The following is a 26,398-nucleotide window of genomic DNA, read 5'->3' on the forward strand; positions in this document are numbered from 1 at the left end:
AGGTCTTGTGGACACACAAACCCAGGTCTGATGTCCATACATGCAGGGCCAAGCACACGCAGACTTCCGTGCTGTCCCCTCACACACAGGCTCAAACACTCGGACCCATCAAACACACAGTCACATCACCCACACAGGCCAGGACAGTCACACCCCACCGTGTTCCCCCCACACACCACGACTTGTGCACAGCCCTGGGCCCAGAGGCTTATGGACACACACCTCTGCAGAAATCCCCACCGCAGTCCAGCCGCAGTGCCCGTCCGTGGCGGCTCTGATGCTCAAGGCCTCTGCTCACACGTGGGCCCGCGCAGAGACGGGCTTTCCCTGTCTTGACATGCATCCATGCCAGCCTCTGGCATGAGGCACGGCCACACCGTGCGGCCATGTTTGGCTTCTGTGGGTCTCTCCCTGACAACATGCTGTCAGGTCTTCCCCACAGGGACAGACCAGCCGCATCGTGGAGACCAAAGTGCCGGGTAAAGCTAGGTTTGAGAAGAGGGCGACGGGCCAGCCCAGACTGTGGGCGGAAGATGCAGGGCTGGGGGAGTGGGGGAGACCCGGCCCAGCAGGAGAGACGGGACTGGAAGACAGGGACACAGAGGCGGTGACACAGAACCAGACAGGTGCGTTTATTGAGCAGACATCTCTGAGGCCCTTCTGTTGGGCCAGGACTGCGCCGGCTCCATGGGGCACCTCACAGGACAGGTGGGACCCCTGTCCCCGCAGGACACACAGAAGAACCACATGGACCTAAGCTGACAGCTGGAAGGGGATGAGTGTCCCGGAGGGCAGGGAGCAGAGGAGAAGGAGGCGGTGGGAACACAGGGGCGGTGACCTCGCCTGCCAAGGGCAGGCCTCACTGAGCAGGGCAGCTGAAGCACCCAGGGTGTGCGGGAGGCGAGGGAAGGAGCCACAGGATTTCGGGCAGGGGGGAAAGCAGGTGCCAAAGCCCTGGGGAACGGCGATGGTGGGACAGGCATGCAGCTGTCTCAGGGGCCCCCTAGGCCACAGGAGGGATGGCCATGTGGGAGGTAAGGAAGAAAGGAAGAGGGAAACGGGTAAAAGAGAAGCCAAAAGGCAGCACAAGAAGGTGGAGGCAGCCTTAGGACATGGGCACGCGGTTCCGTTCCCGTATCTCCGCAGGCAAGGTGGGCTCGGGCAGCCCCCCTCACTCTCCATCCTCCTCGCCATCCCCCTCCTCCACCTCTTCAGCCTCCCCCTCCTGCTGCCTCCAGGGACGCCCCAGGTAGTCCCGGATGGAGCTCACGGGGCTCCTCTTCCGGGGGTGAGGGTCCAGCAGTCCCCACAGGAGACTGTCGGCCACAGGTGTCAGGCCGAACCAGGGCTGAGGACGGTCCTCGGGCTGGCTAGACGCCTGCCAGATGAGGAAGTCCTCGTAGAAGGGGTCGGCCTCAACCAGGGGTTGGTCCCAGGGGAAGTAGCCAGTGAGCAGGCAGAACAGCAGGACCCCCAGCGCCCAGGCGTCCAGGGCAGGCTGGATGGGCAGGCCCTCGGGCAGGGGCGGAGGGCAGCAGAGCTCAGGGGCCGTGTAAGGGATGGGCGGCCCAGTCAGGCGCAGCAGAGTCCCACGCGGCCTCGTGTGGCCAAAGTCGGTGAGCTTGACCCGCTGGCAGGCCGGGTCACACACCAGCACGTTCTCGGGCTTGATGTCCCGGTACACCAGGCCCCGGGAGTGGATGTGCTCCAGGGCAGAGGCCAGCTGGGCCGCACAGCGCTGGACTGCCGGCTGCGGGAGGCCCACCTGCAGGGGACGGGTGTGAGGGCCTCCTGCCCCTGCGGACAGCTGGCTGGGGACTGAGACCATGCAGGCGCTCCTCAGCCCCGGGGGCCCAGGACAATGAAGGACCTCCAACAGACTTGCCATGGGGAGGCCCAGCGTGCCCCGTGAGGGACTGTGAGCTCTGGGGAGGTCTAACATGACCCCCTCAAGGCCTGGGCTGAGCCCATGGGGGCGAGTGAGTCTCGCTAGGGTACAGTGTTGGTTCTGTGGCGATCTATGAACTCCAGAGGGGACCAGGGAGGGGCCCACCTACCCACCTTGGGCTGGATGAAGGTGATGAGGTCCCCATACAGGACGGGCTCTGTCAGGAAGCTGTAGGAGTCGGCCGACTCAATGCCAATGCCGTAGGCCGTGACTATGGCTGGGTGCATGCCCAGTGAGAGGCCCACGCAGAACTCATACAGGAAGCCACGGAGGGAAGTGGATGCCTTCGGGAGCTGTTTCAACGCCAGGGTCGTGCCTGGGACAGCAGGGACAGGAGTGGAGGGAGTGAAGGAGCCAAGGGTCACCCTGGCCACCCCCTTGCCCCTCCAGCCCAGACTCTCTCCCCAACGCCACTGCCACCTCCTCCCTGTCATGCAACCCTACATGCCGCGTGGCCACAAAAACACTATCCGTGGTAATTAATAAGAACAGTAACGCGGCATTTGGTGATTTTCTGTTCTGCTGTGTTGGAACAGATGGGGGGCCCCTGGGAAACTGCACTCGGAACTCCAGATGACTTCGTTTGGCTCCTGGTTCCAGCAAACCCGAGCCCCAAAGCCGCAGGGAATGCGGAAGGGAAGCTCTGCCCTGGGGACGCCATCCCGGGAAGGAACCTTCATGCAAACAGTTCCCAAGAGTGTAGGTCCCCTGAGGGCAGGAACTCTGGCTTCTTCACCTGCAGAGTCACCTGCTGCCCTCACCAGGAGCCCAGGAGTGATGGACAGAGGTCACCTCCTTGCCTCACATGCGGACCACTGTCCTTCTGTCCCCCGGCTGGATGCAGCAACGCCCTGGACCTCAGCCATGGTGGCATGTGCCACTGTCAATTCTGATGGCGTCCATCCCTTGGGGCTGTGAGTGTTGGGCCCCAGACCCCTCCGGCTCAGGGGCCCGCATCCAGGAGGTACAACGAAGCATGGTCCCCTGGGCCCCCCGTTAGGCCTCGTGCCTCCATAGTCCAGGAGGGCCCATGTCTGGACCTCTTGCTCCTTGCATCAGTCTCTGATATGGGCTGAACCATGCACCCCCGTCCCTGAATCCAGAGGTGGAAGAAGTCCTCACGGCCTTTTGCAGAACAGAGCCCTGTCTGGAGATAGTCTTGAAAGAGGTAAAACGCGGTCCCTGGGGTGGGCCCCAATCCACTGTGACCAGTGTTCTTAAACAACGAGGAACCGGACGCAGACACACAGGTGTGGATACACAGGGACACACCTGCTTGGGGACTTCCGCCTCCAGGAGCTCAAGAAGGGGGACTCCTGCTGTTTGAGGCCAACCAGCACCCCTGCCCCAGCCCCAGCATGCAGAGCTCGGCGCCAGCTGGCAGGGCGCACTTGCAAAACCCTCCCCCTGTGCAGGCTGGAGCTCCGCCATGGAGGCAGGCCTCGCGGACTCAGCTCTGGGTTCCAAGCACTGACCACTGAGGGCCGAGTCCCTGGGCAGCCTTGCTAGGCGTGCCCTGCGTCGATGCTGACTCTGAATTCCATCCACACTGTGCCTGGCTCAGGGGACAAACAGAGGATGTGTGCATGCCTGGCCAGAAAGTTCCAGATGAAGCCAGCCCCCGGAGGATGACCACAGGGAGGGCTCTGTCTGCTCCCCTTTCTCTCGGGTACTACAGCCATTGACACATGCTCAGTCACCCACATTCTCGAAGGAGGAGCTGAGGCTCAGAGAGGGCAGGGGAGAGCCCCAAGAACACACAGCCTTGTGGGGGGAGCAGAGGCAAAACTCGATTCCTGCTGACACTCCCGGCCTCAGCTGGCACCTGTCGTGACCCATTCAACCACCCTCTGACCCTCCTGCATCTGTCTCCAGGCCCTGGTACCTTTCTGACGATGGGTGACCAGCAGGACCCGGCCAAAGCGGCCCTGGCCCAGGGAACGCACTTGCTGGTAAAGCTCGTCCACCTCGGCCCGGACCAGGGTTTGCGCACTTAGTGCCATCATGTCCTCTAGCTCCAGGGCTGCCTCCTGGCCCTGCCGGAGCTCCTCTGCCGTGAGGCCCCCTAGGTCCTCCTCAGCTACATTTTCGGCAGCCCCTGCCTCCACCTGTTTCTCATCTGACTGTTTGCCGGGCATCTCTGTGGGGCAGAGTAGAGACAGTGACCCAGGGCCCAGGTCCTGCTAGACATGGGTCTGAGGAAAGAGGGGGCCGGAGGTCTGGACTCCTGGATCTGAGGGAGGAGGGTCTGGGGGCCTGGACTCCTGGATCTGAGGGAGGAGGGAGCGGGGGCTCTGGATTCCTGGGTCTGAGGGAAGAAGGGGCTAAGGGCTCAATGACACTTTTCATTGTGACTCAGTCTCCCTCTTCACTGGAGCATCTGAGGAGTGGGGAGACCAGTTGCTGGTCAGGGTAAGGTCAAGCCTCAGGTCGCAGATGGCTCTCACCCCTGCCCCCACATCCTGGCGCCACCCAATGGCCCAAGGGTGAAAGATGAACCAGATAACTTGAGACACCCCCAACCTTGTTTCCAAAGCAAACAGACTTGGGCCCTGGGGGTGGATGAGTAGCCTCTTTCTCCTAAGAGCAAACAGGTGCTATCTCCCTCCAGAGGCTGGAGAGGGCAGCCACGCACACCAGGGCCTTGGAGGACGGCTGGAACCTGGGTGGGAGCAAGCACTTGGGAGCACCAAGTCCTTGAGACACCTGGGGTCCAACTCTTACACCCCCAACCCCTCCTCCTCCCTTAGACCCAGGAGTCCAGGCCCCCAGCCCCTCCTCCCTCAGACCCAGGAGTCCAGGCCCCCAGCCCCTCCTCCCGCAGACCCAGGACTCCAGGCCCCCAACACCTCCTCCCTCAGACCCAGGAGTCCAGACCCCCCAGCCCCTCCTCCCTCTGACCCAGGAGTCCAGGCCCCCAGCCCCTCCTCCCTCAGACTCAGGAGTCCAGGCACCCTGCCCCTTCTCCATCAGACGTGGAGTCTGGACCGCCAGCCCACCCCTCTCCTGGAACGTTATACAACTCACACATCTTATGACTCCCAGACTCTGCTTCCCTAACACTTAACCATTCTAGAGCCTCGAAGTTCAGCCCCTGACCCCCTGAGGCACCCGGGACTTGGGTCAGCTGTGTGCTTCACTCTCAGGTGCTCTCTACCTCAGGCTGTTTAACCCTTGCCTCCTCCTGACCTGCGCTCCGGCCTCCAAACCTCACCTTCTCCAAGCTTGCCTGACCCTTCGCTGCCCGCTGTGGTCAGTGCCCAGCTCTAGATCCCATGCCAGCAGAGGCCTGCCCAGGAGCAGACCCCGCCCCCACCTAGGGGGTCGTAAGCCCCGCCCCTAGACCCGCCTCTTCTACCCCACTAGGGCCAGAGCGACATCGTGTGTTGACTCCTAGAACTGGCTGCCACCAGAAATCTGTCCCAGACCCAGGCCCAGAGCCTCTTCCACCCTCACACCAGGGAGTCCAGGCCCCCAGTCCCTTCCTCCCTCAGACCAGGAGTCCAGACCCCAGGCCCTCCTCCCTCAGACCAGGAGTCCAGACCCCCAGTCCCCTCCTCCCTCAGACCAGGAGTCCAGACCCCAGGCCCCTCCTCCCTCAGACCAGGAGTCCAGACCCCAGGCCCTCCTCCCTCAGACCAGGAGTCCAAGCCCCTGTGGAGGATGAACTCATTTCTCTAGTTTGGCCCTGACATAACCCCACCCAGCTGCCCCATCAATACCCCAGTGACAGGTCAGACACAAATGTTTCGTTCGGGGTGTTCAGGGGGTCGGACACTGGGGTCCTGTTTGGGGAAAGAATGAGACAACCAGATTCCAGAACGATGCAGTGAGAGATGATGTCAGACTTGGGGCTGAGGGGAAGCAGGTGGTGGAGCAACTGGGAGGGGAGGGTGGGGGGAGGTCCTCATTCTGCATCTACAGATTTCAGAGTTGGTGGGGGAGGCAAGGTAGGCACTCCTGGGCCTGATGGAGGAGGGGCTGGGGGCCCAGGATTCACATCCTTTCCTTGGTTTGCTGCAAGATGACCACTGTGAAACTCCCTTCATTTTTTTTAAACAAACCTTTAATTCAGAATAGTTTTCAGTTTCCAGAACAGCTGGAAGGATTGTGCGGAGAACGGCCAGGCCGTCCCCAGCTCCCCGCCAGGTTGGTGTCTCACGCAGGCAAGGGCACATTTGTCCAAACAAAGGAGTCATCAGTCAGGCTAGACCCTGCATAGACTCTGGATCAGGTCTCAGCAGCGCTTCCGCCAACCGCCTTCTGTCCCGGGTCCGAACCAGGACACCACACGGCACTTGGTGAACCCACTCTTTTGAGTCTAGAAAGCACACAGGGCAGATTCCCTGGGAGGGGGAGCCTGAGCTGGGCCTTGGGAAGGGCCTGGGATGCCCCTTGGGTGGGAAGCCCCAGGCATCAGGCTCATGCTGCAGGCGGGAGGGGCAAACGTCCCAGCTGGGCCCGGGGCTCTCAGTGCAGACTCCAAGGCCCACAAAGCTGGGACAGCCCCACACCTCGCTGCTCCGTGCCGGTAGGGAGCTGGCACAATGGGGAGCAGAACCCCTCCTCCAGCAGGAGCAGAACTGAAAAGATGTCAAAAGGAGGAAAACCAAGTCCACCCCGGACAGCCCAACAGGTGAGGCCGAAAACCATGGGAGACAGAGGTCACCTGGGTATAGGTTCCAACGAGGCTGGAGAGGGCTTGGAGGCACTGAGCTGTGAGTAAAGTTCTCGGGAGAGGATGCACTATGCGCAGAGGGCCCATGGCAGGACAGTTCATGCGTGTGTGCAAGGATTTAGGTCCAGACAGGATGAGTGACTGTCCCAGTGTCACCCGGAGTCGAGGGAAATGGAAGAGGTGGAGGGTGAGGTTTCCATGGAGCTGGATCTTGAGAACTCAGACATAGTGCCACAGATTGCGAGAGTCAACCAGGTGTCAGTGGGGACGAGTGGCCCTGTCAGAGCTCCATGAGAGGCACTCGGCAGGTCCCCGCAATGTGGAAACGTGTCTACGGGGAGCAGAGCCTTCCTTCAAGAAGGCACAGTCAGGACAGAAGGAAGAGGAAGGGTCCTTGAGAGAGGAGGCAGCTGGGGGCCTGGACTCCAGTGTGAGGGAGGAGGGGCTGACTCTTGGACTCCCAGGTCCTCTGCTGAGAGGGGAATTGTGCTTCCCAGTCCAGCCCTCAGCAGGGAGAGACGCACTGTGTTCCATCTCTGTCCTCCAGGGAGCAGCTGTCATCCAGGTGGCCAGGGAGGGGAGGTTGCTGGGGGAGGGGCCATTGGCCCAGACTCTGACCACCTGTCTCCGTCACCTGGTCAGGGAGCTCCCCGATCTGTCCCCATCCTCCTGCCATCTTTGTCCTCCTCCTCCTCCTCATCTGTCCACTCCTCCAGGCTTGCTCCCCCCTCTTCCTCCTCCTCCCCATCTTCACTAGACATGCCCCCCAAGCCCCCAGGTCCCTCTCTGTTCCTCTCTAGCCCCCAGTCATCCCCCAAGAAGTCCAGGACAACCAGTGGGGGGCTCCTAGTTTCAGGATCCAGGTCTAGGAGCCCCTGGAGCAATGCCAGAGCCGGGGGAGCAAACTGGTCCCAAGGGGGGGGTGGCCGAGGGGGTTGGGGCCTGGTGGTCATCCAGCCAGCAAAAGTCTCAAACTCGGGGTCCGGGGCCAGTGCCACATCCCAAGGGAAGCAGGCGGTGGCAGTACAGAAGAGAAGCACCCCCAGGCCCCAGGAATCCAAAGCTGGTCGCAGGGGAAGGGTCTCAGGTGGCAGCAGGAGGCAGAGCTCAGGTGGGGCAGAGGGTAGTGGCCCTGGTGGGGCAGGGGTTGGACTGCCCTCGGGCCGGGTCCGACCCAAGTCACCTAGGGCCACACGGCTGCAGACAGGGTCAAAGACCAGCACGTTGTCTGGTTTGACATCCGCATGGACGAGCCCCCGGCCATGGAGGAAGTCCAGGGCTCCAGCCAGCTGGGCCATCACCCGCTTCACCAGCAGCTCTGGGAGGCCCTGGGGTCAAGGAGAGATGAAGGTCAGGGTGTCTTGGCTCCTTCTTTATTTGAAGTTCAAGAATTCAGAACTTCAGACCAGTGGCTACCTCTAGTGTCCCCCAACATCGTCTCCAGATTATCCTCAGCCACACCTTGTTACAACCTCTGTATTCCAACCCCCAGTATGTCATCACCGGAACCTCAGACTGAACCAGAAGCTGTTTTAGCTTCCATCAAGCTTTCTTCTAACCCTAACTCAAACCCCCTCCTCACATATCCTGTCTCCTCTAGCCTGATCTCCCAGATCTGCAATGGGAACCAAAATCTCATACTTAATCCCAATCTTAGTTCCTACTAATTTAGATTCTACTGCTTGTAGAATTCCTACTAATTTAATTCTCTAACTCAGACACCACTCTGAAGTCAGTTTACTTCATTGGATTGATAAACCAATCCATCCGTCAAACCACTCATCCATTCAAGTTTACACAGCAGTGTTTCTGCTTAGCTTCCATTCTACCAGCCAGTCAGCAATCCAATAAAGTATTGAATTATTTGTTATCCAAAATCCATCCATTTGTTCTTCCTTGCTTCCTTCCACTTATCTGCCACCCATCCATCCATCCATCCATCCACCCATCAATCCAACCATCCATCCATCCATCCATCCTCCATCCATCCATCCACTCATCTATCTATCCACCCACTCACCCATCCATCCATCCATCCATCTATCCATCCATCCATCCATCCATCCATTTCTCTTCCCATTCATCTGTCTCCCTCCCTTCTTTCTTTCCCTCTGCTTATCTCTAACCCTGTCTGAAATCCAAAATTTATTCCTAAAATTGGCTCCATCCTAATCTTCAAACTCATGTACCCTCAGAATCTCATGAATTCAGTCCTGACCTGGTCTCCTCAGCAGAAAGAACTTCATTACTCCTCTCCGATCTCCAACTCATTCTGTATACATATCCTCAACCATTCCATCCATGCTTTCTACACCCATTACCAATCTATAACCAACCCACACAACTCCACGCATGCCCGCACTCCCAATCCCTGTGCGAACTAAAATCTCACCCCTAATCTCATTCCCACCCCAACCCCAAGTCCCTGCCCATGCAAACTTGTGTTGGGATGGTTGGGTGGATTAGGTTAGGGTTAGGCATGGGATTGCACTGAGAGTTAGAAATAAGGAGGGTGTCTAGGGCTTAGGGAAGGTCTAGGCTGAGCACTGATTTGGGTGTCAGGATTGGAGCTAGAAATGGGTTAGGGACAGTTGTACATGGGATAAGCCATTCTGGCCTTTGGTCCCCACCCGCCTCACCCGTTCCTTCAGCATCCCGCTGAGGTCCCCATATGGCGCGTACTCCTGGGCAAAGGCGAAGTGTCGGGGGCTTTGCAGGGGTCCTGCCAGAGTCTGCAGTAAGCCTGGGTGTGAAGAGACACAGCGGCCCACACAGAACTCTCTCAGGAAGGTGGTCCTCAAGACCGAATCCCGACGAAGGACCTTCAGGGCCACAGCAGGTCCTGCCAGGTAGAGGGGAGCAGAAGGGAACTCAGAGAGCTCTGATCTTGCTGTGGGACCTTAGGCAACGTGCTTAACCTCTCTGAACCTCAGATGTTTCATGTGTAAACAAGAATGGGAGGGAATAGTGTCTGACATCTCTCAGCTTCCAGTCTGTCCTTGTGTGAAGTAGGGGTTAAAGGTGACCATCCCTGAGGACTCCCTATTCGGCTGTGTGGCCTCACGCAACTGCTTTACCCTCTCTGAGCCTCAGTTTTCTCTTGAGTCAAGTAGGGAACATGGTGACCTGAGCTCCAATAACTGCACTCCTGCCTTGCTGTGTGGCCCCAGGCAAGTCAGCCTTCCTTGGGCTAGCTCTGTTTATTGGAAGATCAAAGAGCTCTTAACTTTCTGAGTGCCCCCATCCAGGGTTCCTGTCATCTCCTGGGGATGCCCCTTGTCTCTGTGGCTTCTGAGAATCCTATTCTAGGGACATGCTGGAGTCTGCCCTTTGGTGGCCAAACTCACCTCCTTGGCGAGGCCGGGCAAGGAGTACGCGGCCATAGGAGCCAGAGCCGAGCTCTCGGATGAGGCGGTACGGGACACGTAGATTCCTCACTGGGGTCACCCTGGTGGCTGTCAGCTCCACAAGCCGTTGGAGGGCTGTAGCTGTGTCCTCCTGTCGGAGAGGAGCAAAGGTGGGGAGGGGGTGAGTCTGGGGCCCCCTCAGAGTGGTGGGGGAAACTGGAGGTCCAGCCCAGGGCTGCGGTGGGGTGCCAGGGTAATGGGGTCATTGTCCCCAGGGAGAAGGATGAGTCACAGTGACTCACCGGCCTTGGGCCACCTGTTTTTGTGTCCTGGCAGGGTCAGGGTGATTGTCTCAGAGACCCTGCCCATCTGTGGGAACCACCAGAAGCCCCCAGCCCCGGCTGGGACTTCACGCTCAGCTCACACAACTTCCACTGCACCCGTCTCTCTCTCCATCCTCTCCCTGTGCTTCCTGTTCTTTATTTCCGAGTCCATTGCCCTGAGTCTAGCTTTGTGTCCTCGGGTTGGTGTTATTCTGGGTCTCTCTGTTTCTCTGTTTCCCTGTCTCTCCCATCCCTCTGTGTTTGTCCATGTCCCTCTTTGTGTCTATCTCTGACTCTGTTTTTCTGCCTCTCTCTCTTTCTCTTTCCCTGTTTTCCATCTCTCACCTCTGGGTCCCCATCCTCATGGTTCTCGGGCTCCCTGAGCTCCATTTCAGAGACCCCTGGCGTCCGCTGGACCTTGCCGGAGCCAGTACCCCTTGTCTGGGTTGCCTGCGTCCCGCTGTGCCCCCACAGAGCTGAGGTCTAGAGCCCGTTGGAAAGGGTCAGCCTCTGTCTCTCTCTGCCTGTCCGAGTCAGAGGATTTCTTTGCCGACCTCTGCCGGACTCCTGCCTCCGGACAGCCCCGTCTCTGTTTGTCCGTCTGCACTATCCTGCTGATTTCTCTGGTCCGTCTCACACCTCCGTCCCCTCTCCAACCTCGCGGTATCTTTGCTTCTGTGTGACTGTCTATCTCCCAGTCTCTCTCCACCAGCCTTCCTGCCGCTGTCTTGCCCCTATCCCAGCTCTTGATTCTCTGGGTGGGTCTCCCTATCCTGTGTCTCGTCTCCCACACTCTCCCCACTGTTGTCACCACTGTTTGTCATTCAGGATATCCCACACTTTCACTCTTTCTCTGTTCTCTCACTCGGCTGCACTCTGGCCTGCTTTCCCCAGTGTCTCTGTCTCCCTCCTCCCGTCTTTGTTCCTGACTCTCCCTCAGAGCCTTTGTCCCTCCCTTTCTCTGGGCCTGAGACAGGGGTGTGTGTGACAGCTCAGAGACATCCTGTCCCCCCCACACCCCTCCCTCACCCCCTCTGACCCGCTGCCCCCCTCCCTCCCCCTTCCAAACTTAGACTAGCTTGGACTCTGGGCTCTGGTCCCAGGACAGAGGGGACAAAATGTATTGTGAACCCCCAAGGGCCAGGCCTGATGGCAGTGAGAAAAGGGGAGCCAGGGCCCCTTCACATACCTTACTTGGGATGGGAGACCCAGAGCACCATGCTTTGTGCCTTCCTCCATGGGATGGGAGTCTGGCCTCCAGGAATAAAGGAGACTGTTCCCAAAGCCCTGTTCTTTAATACCAGGTTCCCACCCCAGCTGCCTTCTCCCTCAGAAGCAGGAGTCCAGGCCCCCAGACCCCTTTTCCCTCAGACCAAGGAGTCCAGGCCCCCAGCCCCTCCTCCCTTAGACCCAAGATACCAGACCGTCAGCTTCTCCTCCCTCAGATCAGGAATCCAGACCCCATCTCCTCCTCCCTCAGACCCAGGAGTCCAGCCCCCCAGTCCCTCCTCTCTCAGACCCAGGAGCTCTAATAACCAGGTGATGCACTGGGGAAAAGAATTTTTTATGTTCTCAGCACCTGCCCTGAGCCTGGTTCTGGGTGGGGCTGGGGTGGGTCTTTACCCTGGATCCTCCCAGCCATCCAACAAGGGTGAGGATTTATCCCCAGTTTACAGAGTAAGAGACTGAGGTTGGGAGCTGAGACCGCCTTGCACAAGGTCAGAGTGGGAGGAGGCATCTGGTGGGCCCTGAGCCAGGTCTGAGTGACTCACAGCCCTGAGTTTTGCCCGACTTGGTTTCACTACTACTACAATCCTGCTATTAATAAAGACACAGCAACGACGCTACCCAGACTCTGGAAGGATCCCGGGAGAAGCTGGCGAGCACGTTGCCCCTGGGAACCCAGGCAGGGGGTGGGGCGGGTAGCAGAGAGAGAACTTCCTTTGCTCTTTGATTTTTGGGGGGTTTGCTGGTGACAACCTCTGCAAATGTGCAGAGAAGCCCGAAGAGCCCACAGTGCCCACCCTCCAGCGTCCTGACCAGACTTCTCCTGTTGGCATTTTCCAGTGCTTGCTGTATCTGTTTCCTGGCAGGCAGAATGAAGTATTGCAAAGTCGGTTGCAGCCTACCAAAATCTTCTTGGGTGAAATGGTGTCCCAGCTGGTGCCTGCTTTCAAATACTCCAGCAAGAGAACATCCACCAATGGCCGGGGAGTGGGGTTGCGGGGAGGAAGGCAGCGACGGGAGCCATGCTCACCTGGCAAAGTGCGGACACCAGGTTCCTTTTACTCTTTATTTTTGGTTATGCTGGACGTTTTTCCTCATGAAAAGCTGACTGTTGTCAGACACACGACAGGCAGCTCGAGAGTGCATTGCCACACTGCGGTCTCCCGCTCTGTGACGGAAGGGATCTTTCCCAGCTCAGTTGCAAAGCTTTTATTGATTGCATTTTGTGGCATCGAACAGTCATTCCAGAAGTCCAGCTGGCACCCAGTCCTATTCTGTGCGCCCCAGCTTGCCCAAGTAAATCCTCTGTTGATGCCACAGTTGGGTCAGTGATGGGTGAAGACGCCCAGCTTCTGGGGAGCTTTCCATTGCTGTGCCTTTTGTACTATTTGAAATTTTTTTTTTTTAATTTAAGACTTTGTGGAATCCTCCCTATAAGCCGTGGACTGGTAGAACGATGGTTTCCAATTCACTGATGGGGAAACAGAGGCAGTGGTCCGCAGTCACTGAGAGGAAGAGATAGGCCTCCACGAGGGTCTGCGGCCTCCAGGCTGCTCCCTGTCCCCTGGCTGGGCAGCTGGAGGAAGGCAGACCCCCCGGTGTCCGACCGGAGCCGAATTCTTCCACTGGGGACTTTGGGCCGGATGTGTGTACCCAGGGGGCCCGCGGGGACCGCAGAGCAGCTGTTCAGCTAAAGCCAGAAGGTCAGGCTGTGGAGCCACCTGGGTCTGCTGGGAGGAGGGTGAGGGGGGACGCTGCAGGCCTCACTGCCCCACTCCAGGCCCCCTGGGAGGCTCACTGATGATCCAGGGAGCTTTGCACCTCCCCATTTAGCAGCGATGCCCCAGAGGGTCACCCGGAGTGACCTGGAGAAGGCGGGTGCAGGCCGGGGACGCTCCAGTCCGGGCCCCCAAGGTGCACACACCCTCATTAAAGTTGGCCTCTAGGCCTCCAGCCCGTCCCCTCCGCCTGTCCCCAAGGGCTCTTCCAGGGACTGTCCTAGTTCAGTCCCTCCTGGCCCAGCAAGTGCTCTCCCACAAGTGTCCAACTGCCCCCATGCCTCAGTGTCCTCCTTATGAGATGCGAGCAATTGCAGGTTCTACCCAGAGCGTTCTCTGAGTGAGAGACATTTCACATTACAGTATGTGTTACATTTATAATATGTTACATATTGTATATAATAGAATAATAAATGTAACCTGCATTACCTTGTATAATAATTATATTATGTATAGTATATACCATCGTATGCATAGTAGTGTATATATCTTATATATTTTTAAATTGTTATTTTTTAAAGATTTTTAATTTTATTTATTTATGAGAGAGAGCAAGAGAGCACAAGCAGGGGGAGCAGCAGGGATAGGGAGAAGCAGTGTCCCCGCTGAGCAGGAATCCTGATGGGGGCTCGATCCCAGGACCCCAGGATCATGACCTGAGCCAAAGGCAGACGCTTAACCCACTGAGCTGCCCAGGTGTCTTGGTTATATACGTATTTTAAAGATTAGATGTTTAAAGTAATCTCTACACCCAATGTGGGGCTCAAACTCATGACCCAAAATCAGGAGCCACACACTCCACCAACTGAGCCAGCTGAGCACCCTATTATTTATATATTTTATTTTTTTTTCCAAATAAGTTTACTAAATAAAATATATATGGAAAGATCACATAAAAAATTGAGTTACACTTCAAAGACTGTGAACTTGACAACTTAACCCACTTGCCTTCCCACCCCAGTGCCAGGCCAAAAAAAAAAAGATAATTGAAGAAGAAAAAAAAGTGATAAGATTAAATTGATTTGTTTTGTCTAGAAAGAATAAGATGACAAACTGATAAATCAAAATCTTGGCTTTTAATCGTTATTGTGGTACAGTTGACAGTCTGGTGATGAAGGCTGGGCTGTCTTCACTCCTGGTTCTGAGAACATAATTCTGTTTTCTCTCTGGTACCCCGTGGTACCCCTTGGCTCATACGTTCGTTGAATAAATATTACCAAATAAAATAATAGATGAGTGGCGCCTGGGTGGGTCAGTCATTAAGCGTCTGCCTTCGGCTCAGCTCATGATCTCAAGGTCCTGGGATCGAGACCCACATCGGGCTCCCCCCTCAGCAGGGAGCCTGCTTCTTCATAGGCACAGAAAACCTTGCTGTGGAATATTTTAGCCAATGCACCCAAAGTATCCCAAATAACCTAATGAGTACCTGTCTGTCCACCACTGTCCAGCTGAAGAAAGAGAACGTTTCTACTATAATTGGAACCTGTGTTGTCCTTACCCCAGTCCAAATCTTCCCCCTCCCTCCCTGAAGTAACCACTATCACTAAAGAGGTATTTGTTATTCATGAGAAAAGTGCATTTGCTACGTATGGATAAACACATAGCTGCAATAGGGGGTTCACCATGCCTGTAGTTAAATGTTGTATAAATAGTATCACATCGGTGACCTTCCCCAGCCGGCTTTTGTCCCCACCAGCTCAACCCCGAGTTTGCAAACTTCATCTGTGTGGTTACACAGAGCTCGGGCTCTTTGCTTGGCAGGGATGTTGAGTATTCTAGCCTGTGAAGCTGCCCTCTTCCAGGGATCCGGTTCTGTGGATGACGGATCCTTTATGCCTCTCCCATCCTGCGCTCTTACAAGCCGGGATGCAAAGAATATTCTCCCTCCCGTGTGCTCCCCCATGCTAAGGGGCTCACTTTGGTACTGTCGCGCGCTCTCTGAGGAGGTTCTATCTGGCATCGCCCTATTATCGTCATTCTTTTAAGTTCATAGGCCCCTCTGAGAATCTGAAGAAAGCCATAGGGACTGGCACCGTGTGATACAGAAGCCACCAGCTCTTAAGCCCTTGAAATGTTGCTGGTCCAAATTGAGAACTCCTGGGAGTGCAAAACAGATCGTGGCTTTCAAAGACTTAGCTCCAGAGAGAAGAAAGCTCTCTCCCTGACAACTTTTCTATTAATTCCATGACACCGTGGCAATGTTTGGCATATATGGTCCCCTGCATTATTTGTGGATTTCGTATCTGCAAACTCGTCTACCCACTAAGTTTCCTGCGGTCCTCAGATCCGAGTGGGCAGGTGTAGGGCAGTGAGAATTTGAGCCTGCTGTGTTGCGTGCGGGGACCCTCGGCCTCCTTGCTCCCCCGTCACCCTGCAAACACCTGTCACCCTCCCTCTGGTATTCTGGCTAATGCCACATTTTTCTCAGTATTGTGCCTTTTTGTTGTTGACTTCATGGTTGTAAGAGGCCCCCAAGCACAGCGGTCCCAGAATGCTGGGATGTGTCTTACACAGAAAGATCTATGTTCCGTGAGCTTCCTTCCAGCCCGAGTTAATGGTGCTGTTGGCCTTGAGCTCAGCATGAGCGAGTCAACAGTGTCTATCAGGCGAGGTGTTCTCAAACAGAACACACGCGAAACAAGGTTATGTACTGACCCATTAATGAGGATAGTGTGACAAATGCTTATAGGAACCCAACCCCGTCCTTACCCAGGGTCAATGTTTCCATTTTCACTGATTCCACGGTCACTACGACTTCAGAGACCACAACCACCACAAAGAAGGAGACTCAAGTGTACTGAGAGACAGGAATAAGGAGGTTCCCTATGCTGAACCCAAGAAAGCATCAAAATTATTTTCACCTTTTTTCTTTTTTACTTTTGGAAAAATGGAAACGTGATTTGGCAGACAGTGTCCAGGGTGACACTACTGGATCTCTCTAGAAGTCTAGAGACCACAGGTTAAGAACCACTGCCTCACCCATGTTCACTGGGCTGTTGGCCACGGTCCCTCACATAAGTGGCCCATAATCCCACCTTCCTCCTGGCCTTTGGTGTCTCCCTGTAGAGTGTCCCACCCACCACCCCGAGAGCATCTAACACTCAGAGCCAACATGTGTCCCTCTCCTCAAGAGCCTCCCATGGCTCCCTATTACCCTTGGGAGAGAGTCCAAGCTCCCCAGCCTGGCCCCTGAGCCCTTCTGGACGGGGCGCTTGCCTCATCTTATCTGCTGCCCCGCCCTATCTCACCCGACACCCCAGTCACAGGGAAGGACTCACAGTTCCCTGGAGCACACTGGATTCTCTCTCCCTCTCCTCAGGAAATGTGTGTGGGACGCGACTGACGGATGGCCGGAGAGCGTTTGTAATGGCTCCGTAAATCCCGCGTGATTAACGATAATTATAGCTAGCATTCACTGAACTGTGTATTACCAGCCCCTGTGCTAATCCTCACAGCAGCCGGGAAAGGTAGGTCCTATTATTAGCTCCGTTTTATAGTTGAGGGAAGGGAGAGGCGCAGAGATTAAATCCCTTGCTCTGTGTCCCACTAGGGGTCAAGGCGCAGCTGGACTCCGCATTTCACATGCCCGCCCCCAACCCCCTGCCCCAGCCTCTCTGGTGTGGGCGGACGTGTGCAGGCCAGGAGCTAGGGACAGACGTGTGTCAAGGTTGCCGACTTCTCTTGTTTCCATTCCAATTTAGCACACAATTCCTGGGGCCTGGACGAGAGCAAAGACAAGCAGAGGCCTGTCCTGTCTGGGATTCAAGTTAAGACAGATTGGGGGCGCCCAGGTGGCTCAGTGGATTAAAGCCTCTTCCTTCGTCTCAGGTCATGATCCCGGGGTCCTGGGATCGAGTTCTGCATCGGGCCCTCTGCTCAGCAGGGAACCTGCTTCTCCCTCTCTCTCTGCCTGCTGCTCCCTCTGCTTGTGATCTCTCTCTCTCTCTCTCTTTCTCTCTCTCAAATAAATAAATGAAATCCTTAAAAAAAAAAAAAAGGTTAAAACAGATCGGTTGAATAATCCTGGAGTTTTGGAGCAGAATCGCTGGTTCTGGGGGCAGAGAGCAGGCGACGAGAGCTCCAGTCCCTGTCCTGCAAGGCCAACCTGCAGAACCTGGGATGGGACGGGTCCTTGCCCAAGGCCTGGAGGGTGTGGGACGCTATGGGGTGAAGCATCAGGGGGCTCTTTCTGGGGTGATAGAAACGGTCTGAGGTTGATCATGTGACAGTCCCACGGCTCTGTGCCCACACCAAAGGTCATCGACTGTGCGTTTTAGTAGACGAATGGTGTGCTAGAAGAAGCCCATCTCAATAAAGCTACAAAAAGAAAGTCCTGCCATCAAGTGAGGGTGCAGAGAGCGGGTCCACCCATGGATAACTGAGCGACTTTCAGCAACAATCCTGGAGTAACCTTTGGCATCACTCTCATGGTTTGGGGGAGGTGGTGGTTCTTTCTTTCTTTCTTTCTTTCTTAATACACTTCAGTTTTTAGAGAAGTTTTAGGTTCACAGCAAAACTGAGAGGCAGACACAGAGATTTCCCGTAGACCTCTGCCTCCACCTGTGCACATCCTCCCTCCCCCAGCATCTGCGTCCCCCACCAGAGGGTACGTTTGTCCCAGTCGACGACCCACATTGAAGCCATCATGACGGAAAGTCTACAGCTTCCATTACGGGTCACTCCTGGCGTTGCCCGTCGCGTGGGCTTGGACGGACATATAATGGCGCGTGTCTGCATTGTGGTATCACACAAAGCAGATTCACTGTCCTGAAAGTCCTCCGGGCTCCCCCATTCGTCCGCCCTCCCCTGACCCCTGCAACCACTCCCCGGTTACTGTCTCCATAGCTCTACCTTCTCCAGAATGTCCTAAAGTTGGAGACTTTTCCAATGGCTGCTTTCACTTAGTGATGTGCGTTGAAGGCTTCTCCTTGCCTTCTCAGGACCTGATGGACAGCTCATTTCTCTTTAGCACCAAATAGCATCCCACCGTCTGGATGGACCCTACTGGTCCATCCGCCTCCTGAAGCCTGAAGCACTTCTCAGTTGCTTCCCAGTATCAACACCGAATGCTGTAGACATCCATGTGCGCATGAGATTTTTGCTTATTTGCATGAACACTAAGGGGCTCAATTGCTGGATGTCTCTCAGAGAACAAAACGATTTTTAAGAGCCATCACTTGTCATTTTTTTTCTTGATTTTTTTTTTCTTTTTTAGTTTGCAAACAATCAGAAATTGGAGAGAACACCTTCTAATGTCAGAGACACCAGCTCTGATCTGGCAAAGATTTCAAGTGGGAGCTCAAACTTGTGTTTCAGTAAAAACCGTTTTCATCGCATGGCGGGCGCTCTGTATCTCCGTTTCGGACTTGATCCACGAACACAAACTCCAAGGGCGACAGAAGGTCAGCACCCCAGTCTCTCAGGTTCTGTCTTTAGAATCGCTGTGCCACCTATGTGTCCATCGAAACTACCGTTTTAAACGCAGCGGGGACGTGGAGGCCCACAGAGGCTGAAGGCGTGGGTTGCATCCGAGTGAGCTTGGACAGTCTGGTGCTTGGGACCTCAGTGGATGGCAGGGTCTGCGCAGCGAGGCAAGGCGTAAACGGGTTCTCTGCATTGCCCTCGAGCGCCGGAGAGTGCTTCAGGAGCGGAGTGATAACACGTGCTAATTACATACGCGAATCTACACACACTGTTACATGTATGAGTCCGTATATATTCTGTATGTATATACACATACATACATGTTTAATATTCATGTATATATATATATGTATATATATAACATATTTAAAACTCCGCGGTAATATCTGCAGCAAATGTTCGGAAGTTAGACCAATAAGCTGTTTCGTAGGGAGGGATTTCTTTTTTTAATTCTTATTTTTTATTTAAATTCAATTAATTAATGTATAGTGCATTACTGGTTTCAGAGGTAGGGGTCAGTGACTCAGCAGCCGCATGTAACACCCAGTGCTTGTTCCCTCACGTGCCCCCCTTTATGCCCGTCCTGGTTACCCCATCCCCCCGCTCCACCCCCCAGCAACTCTGTTTGTTTCCCAGAGTTAAGAGCCTCTCATGGTTTGTCTCCGTCTCCGATTTCGTCTTGTTTCATTTTCCAGGGAGGGGTGTGTATCACTGACACTGGCTCTGATCGCTGGGGCATGACATCAGTGAAAAGTGGACCAAGCGGTTTTGTTTGTTTTTCTTGTTTTTGTTTCCCCTGCTGCTGTCCAGTCCGCCCCTCCTTGCCTGCCTCCAGGGTGAGCTGGTCCCACCGTTGCCCCTGCTGAGGGCAGTTGCCCTGGACGGAAGTTAGGAAGGGGTCGGGCGTGGGAAAGAGGGCCCTGGGGGTCCGCTGGGAGGTGTGCAGGCTGGCGCGGCCTCCTGGGTGTGAAAGTGGGAACCTCCACACACACCCCCACCCTTGCCATCTGAAGATCCCTTTCCTGGGTGAATTTGGCCCTGGAGATTGTCCACAGAAGCAAATTGTCCAAATGTGCTGGCTGCCTTCCGTTTGTCCATCTGTCTCCTCTCTGTCCAGGTGACCCCATCCGATAGCATCAGCTGGGCTGCATCTGGCTGCTGTTTGGGTTCAGCCGATGGGAGGCATCAGCAGGTGATCAGAAGGTGGGGGGCAGTGACAGTGACCCTGAGCAACTCATCTCACCCTTCTAAGTAAGCCTCAGTTTCCCCCTCTGCCCAGTAGGGGTGGGGCACATTACGACTTCATTTATTTGTTGGACAGTTATTTGCTGTGAATGCACTGTGTGTCGATCACTGCGCCGGGCACCGGGGACACAGCAACGAGGCAACCAGGCACCTTTCTGTTCTAGTGAGGGGTGGTCGGCGGCCAACGTGTAAACCAAACAAATTAGCAAATGAGAAGAAAACAGTGAGGACAGTGGCCTTATCCTCACCCGAAAGATACAGAAAGAGGCTCTCAGAAGTAATTCACCAGGTGATTTAGCAAAAACAAAGTCTGTTTAAGTGCCTATGTTGTGTCAAGCAGTACTCGAAGCTCTAGGGACCCAGTGACACCCCGCCCAGATTTGCACCCCAGCGGACTGCTCGTGTGGATAGGGATGGCACTATGGGTTACATCGTGCCCCATACCATCCTCTGGAGGTGACCTTATTCGGAAAGAGTGTCACTACAGATGGAATTAGTTAAGAGGAGGTCCTACTGGAGGAAAGTGAGTTCCCACGTGATTCTCCCACAGGAAAGAGTGGAAAGACAGCCCACTGAGACCACCGCTGCGTGAAGATGAAGGGGAGAAGGAAATGATGCCTGTACAAGCCAACGATGGAGAGCAAACCCCCAGAAGCTAGGCAGAGGCCAGGAAGGCTTCCCCTGGGGGCTTCAGGAGGTGTGTGGCCCAGAGATCTTCCACTTCTAAGCTCTAGAACTGCGAGACGACACATTTCTGTTGCTTGAAGACCCCTGGCTCGTGATCCTTTGTTACAGAAGCCTCAGCCACTAATACAGGTGGATGAGCACATTGGAAATAGTCAAAGAAACCAACTGACTTTTGACAGCGAGCACCATGAAGGAAACAAAACAGATTACAGATTGCCTATTTTTCTGGGTGACGTAACAGACAAAATGTAAGCAGCTTAGAAGAGCACCCCTGATTAGCTCACAGTTTCTGTGAGTCAGAAGCCTGGGCATGAACGACAGAATGATGGGCTTCTCTGCTTCGGGGAAGACTCAGGGATTCCCATTTCCTTGCCGTTGTTGGGCAGAACACACTCAGTTTTCAGAGGCTGCCTGCATCCACTGGGGAGGGGTCCCCTCCTCCTTCAAAGCTGGGAACAGAGAATCTCCCTCTTGTTGAATCCCCCTCAAGCTCCAGAAAGCACCCTGTCCCTTTTAGGGAGTCACCTGATTAGACCAGGCCCACCAAAGATAACTTCCCTAGCTTAAAATCAACCGATTTGGAATCTTTTGGAAAAAAATTGTATTGAAGTATAATTGATGTGAAGTATTATATTTGTCTCAGGTGCACAGCATAATGACCTGACAGTTCTATACATTTCACATTTCATAATGCTCATCATGAGAAATGTCACCACTTGCTGCTGCACAACACTATTACGATGTTATTGAATATAATTCCCCATGCTGTACTTTCTCCTCTCTGTGACTTTCTCTTCTAAAGATGTATTTATTTGAGAGACAGGAGGGAGTGCCTGTGCACATAAGCAGGGGGAGGAGCAAGAGGGGGAAGGAGAGAGAACCTGAAGCTGACTCTGTGTTGCGCGCTCCATCCCCCGACCCTGAGATCATGACCTGAGCTGAAAACAGAAGTCAGCCACTTAACGGACTGAGCCACACAGGTGCTCCTCATCTCTGGGACTTTTTTCTCATAACTAGGAGTTTGTACCTCTTAATCCCTTTTATCTATTTTCCCCATCCATGTAGCACCCCCTCCTCTCCGGTAACCACCAGTTTGTTCTCCGTATTTATGAGTCTGTTTCTGTTTTGTTTGTTTTGTCTTCTACATTCTCCATATGAGTGAAATTGTATGGTCTTTATCCTTCTCTGTCTGACTTACTTCACTCAGCGGGATGTCCTCTCTCTCCATCCGAGTCATCTGACTTGGAATCCTAGTGCCGTGTGCAAAGTCCTTTCCCAGGGGCTCCTAGATAGGCTGGGGGAGGAGGTGCACGGGCACCAGCAGAGCAGGAATCTTCAGATGAGAATTCAGCCTACCACAGGGGACTGAGAGAGGTGGGGGGAAGTAGGAGGGCCTCGCAGAGGAGGTTTGAAGGGGCAGACAGGAGAGTCACTCCAGCAGAGGAACTGCCATCCCAGGCTGTGAGAGGAGGAAGCCTGACGGGTGCTGGGGCCCTGCAGCTGGCGGTGTGGCCTGTGGGCCCCAGAGCGTGGGTGCGACGGCAAAGAGCAGCTCCAGGCATTATCCTGATATTAAAAGCTTGGAGGTGGCCAGTCTGCAAAGACTCTTTCTCTCTCTGGCCCCCTCTCCCAGTGACCTTGGGTGGGTCACTTCCCTCTTCTGGGCGCCACACCTGGTGCCAGCAATGCCCCCTCCATCCCGGAGAGGAAAGAGCTGATGCTGGGGGAGGGGGTTGCAGAACGTGGGCAAAGCCCCCTCGATGGGAGAGGAGGGTGGCTGGGGCTCAAGCAGCTGGATGAGAGGCAGCAAATATTTACGCAGCCCGGGTCTGTGCCAGGCACAGTGCTGGGCGTGGCGAGATAAGGGGCCCAGGAGGCGCTGGGGCTTGGCCTCTGAGGCTGGATTCCAAGCCGCCCCCCAAGAGGCCAGGTGCAGGCAGTGGAAACCTCCCACTGTGGGCCTGGTGCCCAGAGGGAGGCATAGCTCCAGGTCGCTGGATGCCTGGGGGCGGGTGGCTATCCCCTGGGAGCCTCAGAGCCCCCTGGAAAGGGAGGGGGTCCAGCTCCCGATTCCCACTCTCAGCTCCCTGGCCCATCTGGATCAAGTCTCAGATTACCCCTTCCCAGAAACCCTCCAGGACCACCTGACTGAAGCCGCAGCACCCACCAGCAGCCCCAGCTTCTCCATGAGCAGTGTCCTCTGGCCGACACACAACTTTAGAACTGGTGGACTTCCGTGAAAGAAATAATGTCCTAGGGGACTGTCCCCCAAAGGACAAAGGAAACATCTTGAGTCCAAATCGATACAAATATACGATTGCATGAGTGACTAAACAAGGGGAAGGAGAGGGGACCCGGAATCTTCAAACTTGGGTCTGGATGCTTCCCCCTCCCCTCCAAGTGGGCCTTGCTCAGTGACGTGGGCACCGATTGGAAAAGGGGAGGGGTTGTCGTGGACTGGGTGATGGAGGGTGGCATCAGCGGTCAGTCACATGGATACTTGAGCACCCCACCCCTGCCCCCACCGATGATTCTCCAAACTGAAGCCAGAAGGAGTCTGTTAAAGCAGGTCTCCCGTACTCAGGAGTGTGTATTTCTAAAACCATCTCAATTGATACGATGTGGGGTGTATGCCTTTCACTGTAGTAAAATTTTACCAGGGACAAGAAGCCTAAATAAATATTTGGTATCCTGTAACGATATGCGTGCTGAAGTGTTTGGGGGTGATGTGACCTAATATTTGCAAATTGCATTGAAATGAATTTTTTTCAAAGATAGATACATGGGAACCATCTGCAATTTCCACCCGATCGTTCTGTGAAAGTAAAACTGCTCAAAAAAGGAAAGTTTATTAAATTTTTGAAAGATGAGGATAGGATGGATAGGCCGATGGGCGGGTAAATTTCAGGATAGACGGTAGCCAGGTCCATCCGGAACAGAGTAAAACGCTCGCTGCAGACTCGGGGCTGAGGACATGCGTTTATTCTCCAATTCTTTCCTTTCGCACGTGTTGTGAGATTCCCAAACCTGGCTGGCTCAGTCGTGGAGCGTGGCACTCTTGATCTCGGGTCCTCAGTTTGAGCCTCATGTACAGTTTATTTAAAAAAAATTTTTTTCGGGGACGCCTCGGTGGCTCAGTTGGTTAAGCGGCTGCCTTCGGCTCAGGTCATGATCCCAGCGTCCTGGGATCGAGTCCCACATCGGGCTCCTTGCTCGGCAGGGAGCCTGCTTCTCCCTCTGCCTCTAGCCTGCCACTCTGTCTGCCTGTGCTTGCGCTCTGTATCTCTCTCTCTCTCTCTCTCTCTCTAACAAATAAATAAAAAAAAAAAAAAAAAAAAAAAAAATTTTTTTCGGGGCAGTGGTGCTGGGAGCCTCGCGGGCACAGCGCCGTTACTCACAGTGGGGCGGCGGCAGCGGCACAGCGCTGAGCGCACATCAAGCCTTAGCAGCAGCAGCTACAGCAGCGGAGGCACCCCCCGCCGTCACAGCCCCTGCGCTGGTGCAGCCACCCTCGCTCCCTCTGCTCTTCTTCCCTTCGCTCGCACCATGGCTGATCAGCTCACCGAAGAACAGATCGCTGAGTTCAAGGAAGCTTTCTCCCTATTTGACAAAGATGGCGACGGCACCATCACAACAAAGGAACTTGGAACTGTCATGAGGTCACTGGGTTAGAACCCAACAGAAGCCGAATTGCAGGATATGATCAACGAGGTGGATGCTGACGGTAATGGCACCATTGACTTCCCGGAATTCTTGACTATGATGGCTAGAAAAATGAAAGATACAGACAGCGAAGAAGAAATTCGCGAGGCATTCCGAGTCTTTGACAAGGATGGCCATGGTTACATCAGTGCGGCAGAGCTTTGTCATGTCATGACCAACTTAGGGGAGAAACTAACAGATGAAGAAGTATATGAAATGATCAGAGAAGCAGATATTGATGGAGATGGGCAAGTCAACTATGAAGAATTCGTACAGATGATGACTGCAAAATGAAGGCCTACTTTCAACTCCTTTCACCCCCTTCTAGAAGAATCAAATTGAATCTTTTACTTACCTCTTGCAAAAAAAAAAAAAAAAAAAGTTCATTTACTCATTCTGTTTCTATATAGCAAAACTGAATGTCAAAAGTACCTTCTGTCCACACACACAAAATCTGCATGTATTGGTTGGTGGTCCTGTCCCCTAAAGATCAAGCTACACATCAGTTTTACGACATAAATACTTGTCCTACCTTAATGATAAGGAAGCACCTAGTGGACTCCTCGCAGTTCCATTTGCTCATGATTAATACACTGGGCTGGCCAGTTTTTCATGCATGCAGCTTGACAATTGAGCACAGTCAGGCATTTATATTAAAAACGAAAAATGAAAAATATTTAAAACTTCTTCAAATGGGTTCTAGTTCAATTTGTTAGTATAAAATTGTCATAGCTGGTTTACTGAAAACAGTTTAAGTTGGTTTACCTCAGGATGCTGTTCAGAGAAATGGGTGAAGGATAAGCTGTCTAGACGTAGCCCCACTTAGCAGGACGGCCCTCTCGTACTTCTGGGTGCCCCCATCCTTGGTGACCATGACGCTCATCTGGGTGGCATGCCTCACATGTTGGTTTAGCGTTGTCCACATTGTCCTGGAGTGACATGGGTGTCAGGCTGTCACCATTCACACAAATTTAAAACAACAACAACAACAACAAAAAACCTTTACCAAGGGAGCATCTTTGGACTCTCTGTTTTTAAAACCTCCTGAACCATGACTTGGAGCTAGCAGACTAGGCTGGAGCTGTGGACTTCAGCACAGGCATCAACATTGCTGATCAAGGAATTACAATTTACATCCATTCCAAGTTGTAAATGCTAGTCTTTTTTTTTTTTTCCCAATAAAAAAAGACCATTAACTTAAAAAAAAAAATTTTTTTTCGGAGTGCCTGGGTGTCTCAGTGGGTTAAGCCTCTGCCTTCGGCTCAGGTCATGATCCCAGGGTCCTGGGATTGAGCCCCGCATCGGGCTCTCTGCTCAGTGGGGAGCCTCTTCCTCCTCTCTCTTTGCCTGCCTCTCCGCCTGCTTGTGATCTCTCTCTCTCTCTCTGTGTCAAATAAATAAATAAAATTTAAAAAAATTTTTTGTGGAGTGTGGGCAGGGATTTGTGTTTGTTTCTTTGGCCAGCGGGAGATCGGCACCTGCGGCACTGCCCAGCACGTCGTGAGGCTCAATAAATAGCTGTGGAATCAGTGTCCTCAGTCTGTTTGTCTCTGTGTCTCCAGCCAAAATGAAACCTTGTCTCTTTGTCCTCTGACGTTCTCCCATCTAGCGTAGCGCCTTGCACAAAGCCAAGGGCTCAACAGTTTTAGGACGAATGAATGAATGAGTAACATGGGAAGAAAGAATCTCTGTTTAGGGTTAAGAGCACAGGCGCTGGAGTCACAATGCCTGGACACACAGCCACATGTGCTCCTTACCAGCCAGGAGACCTTGGGCATGTCAGCTCACGGCATCATCTTCCTCCTCCTGAAAACAGAGCCCCCACGGGGAACCTGCAGCCTCACCTGTTCCTGATGGGGCTGGAGATGGTGCAGCCACGTTGGGAAAGAGTCTGGCAGTTTCTTAAAAAGTGTATCATGAGCTTCTCACACAGCCTACCCGAGCGTTGGCCCAAGAGGGTCAAATCCATGTCCCCATGCGTGTTCACAGCAGCACCGCCGACAGCAGCCAAGAGTGGACTCCGCCCAGATGTGCACCCA

At 54.2% G+C, this 26,398-nt stretch overlaps 2 protein-coding genes and 1 pseudogene across 3 annotated transcripts; 1 reads left to right on the top strand and 2 right to left on the bottom strand.

The window, feature by feature from the left end:
- Nucleotides 1-608: 608 nt before the first annotated feature.
- Nucleotides 609-5,261, bottom strand: SBK2 (SH3 domain binding kinase family member 2). 2 transcript variants are annotated; one of them, XM_032323936.1, is made up of 4 exons: nucleotides 5,163-5,261; nucleotides 3,834-4,088; nucleotides 2,062-2,264; nucleotides 609-1,765 (listed from the first exon to the last, which is right to left on the bottom strand). In XM_032323936.1, the coding sequence occupies exons 2-4, from the start codon at nucleotides 4,084-4,086 to the stop codon at nucleotides 1,172-1,174; spliced, it is 1,050 nt and encodes a 349-aa protein (XP_032179827.1). In that variant the 5' UTR covers nucleotides 4,087-4,088; nucleotides 5,163-5,261; the 3' UTR covers nucleotides 609-1,171. The 2 variants fall into 2 exon arrangements, with proteins under 2 accessions (XP_032179827.1, XP_032179826.1); XM_032323935.1 differs by having other exon boundaries at nucleotides 5,106-5,233.
- A 703-nt stretch (nucleotides 5,262-5,964) lies between these two features.
- SBK3 (SH3 domain binding kinase family member 3) lies at nucleotides 5,965-16,684 on the bottom strand (the record flags this gene model as incomplete). The annotated part of the gene is made up of 4 exons (XM_032326134.1): nucleotides 5,965-7,954; nucleotides 9,266-9,468; nucleotides 9,974-10,124; nucleotides 16,580-16,684. Coding segments are annotated over 4 exons (1,149 nt in total), but the record flags the coding sequence as incomplete, so codon positions are not given.
- A 7,365-nt stretch (nucleotides 16,685-24,049) lies between these two features.
- On the top strand, nucleotides 24,050-24,847 carry LOC116579891 (annotated as a pseudogene).
- The last annotated feature ends 1,551 nt before the right edge of the window (nucleotides 24,848-26,398 follow it).

This window comes from Mustela erminea, chromosome 19, assembly GCF_009829155.1.
Source record: "Mustela erminea isolate mMusErm1 chromosome 19, mMusErm1.Pri, whole genome shotgun sequence".
NCBI lineage: Eukaryota > Metazoa > Chordata > Mammalia > Carnivora > Mustelidae > Mustela > Mustela erminea.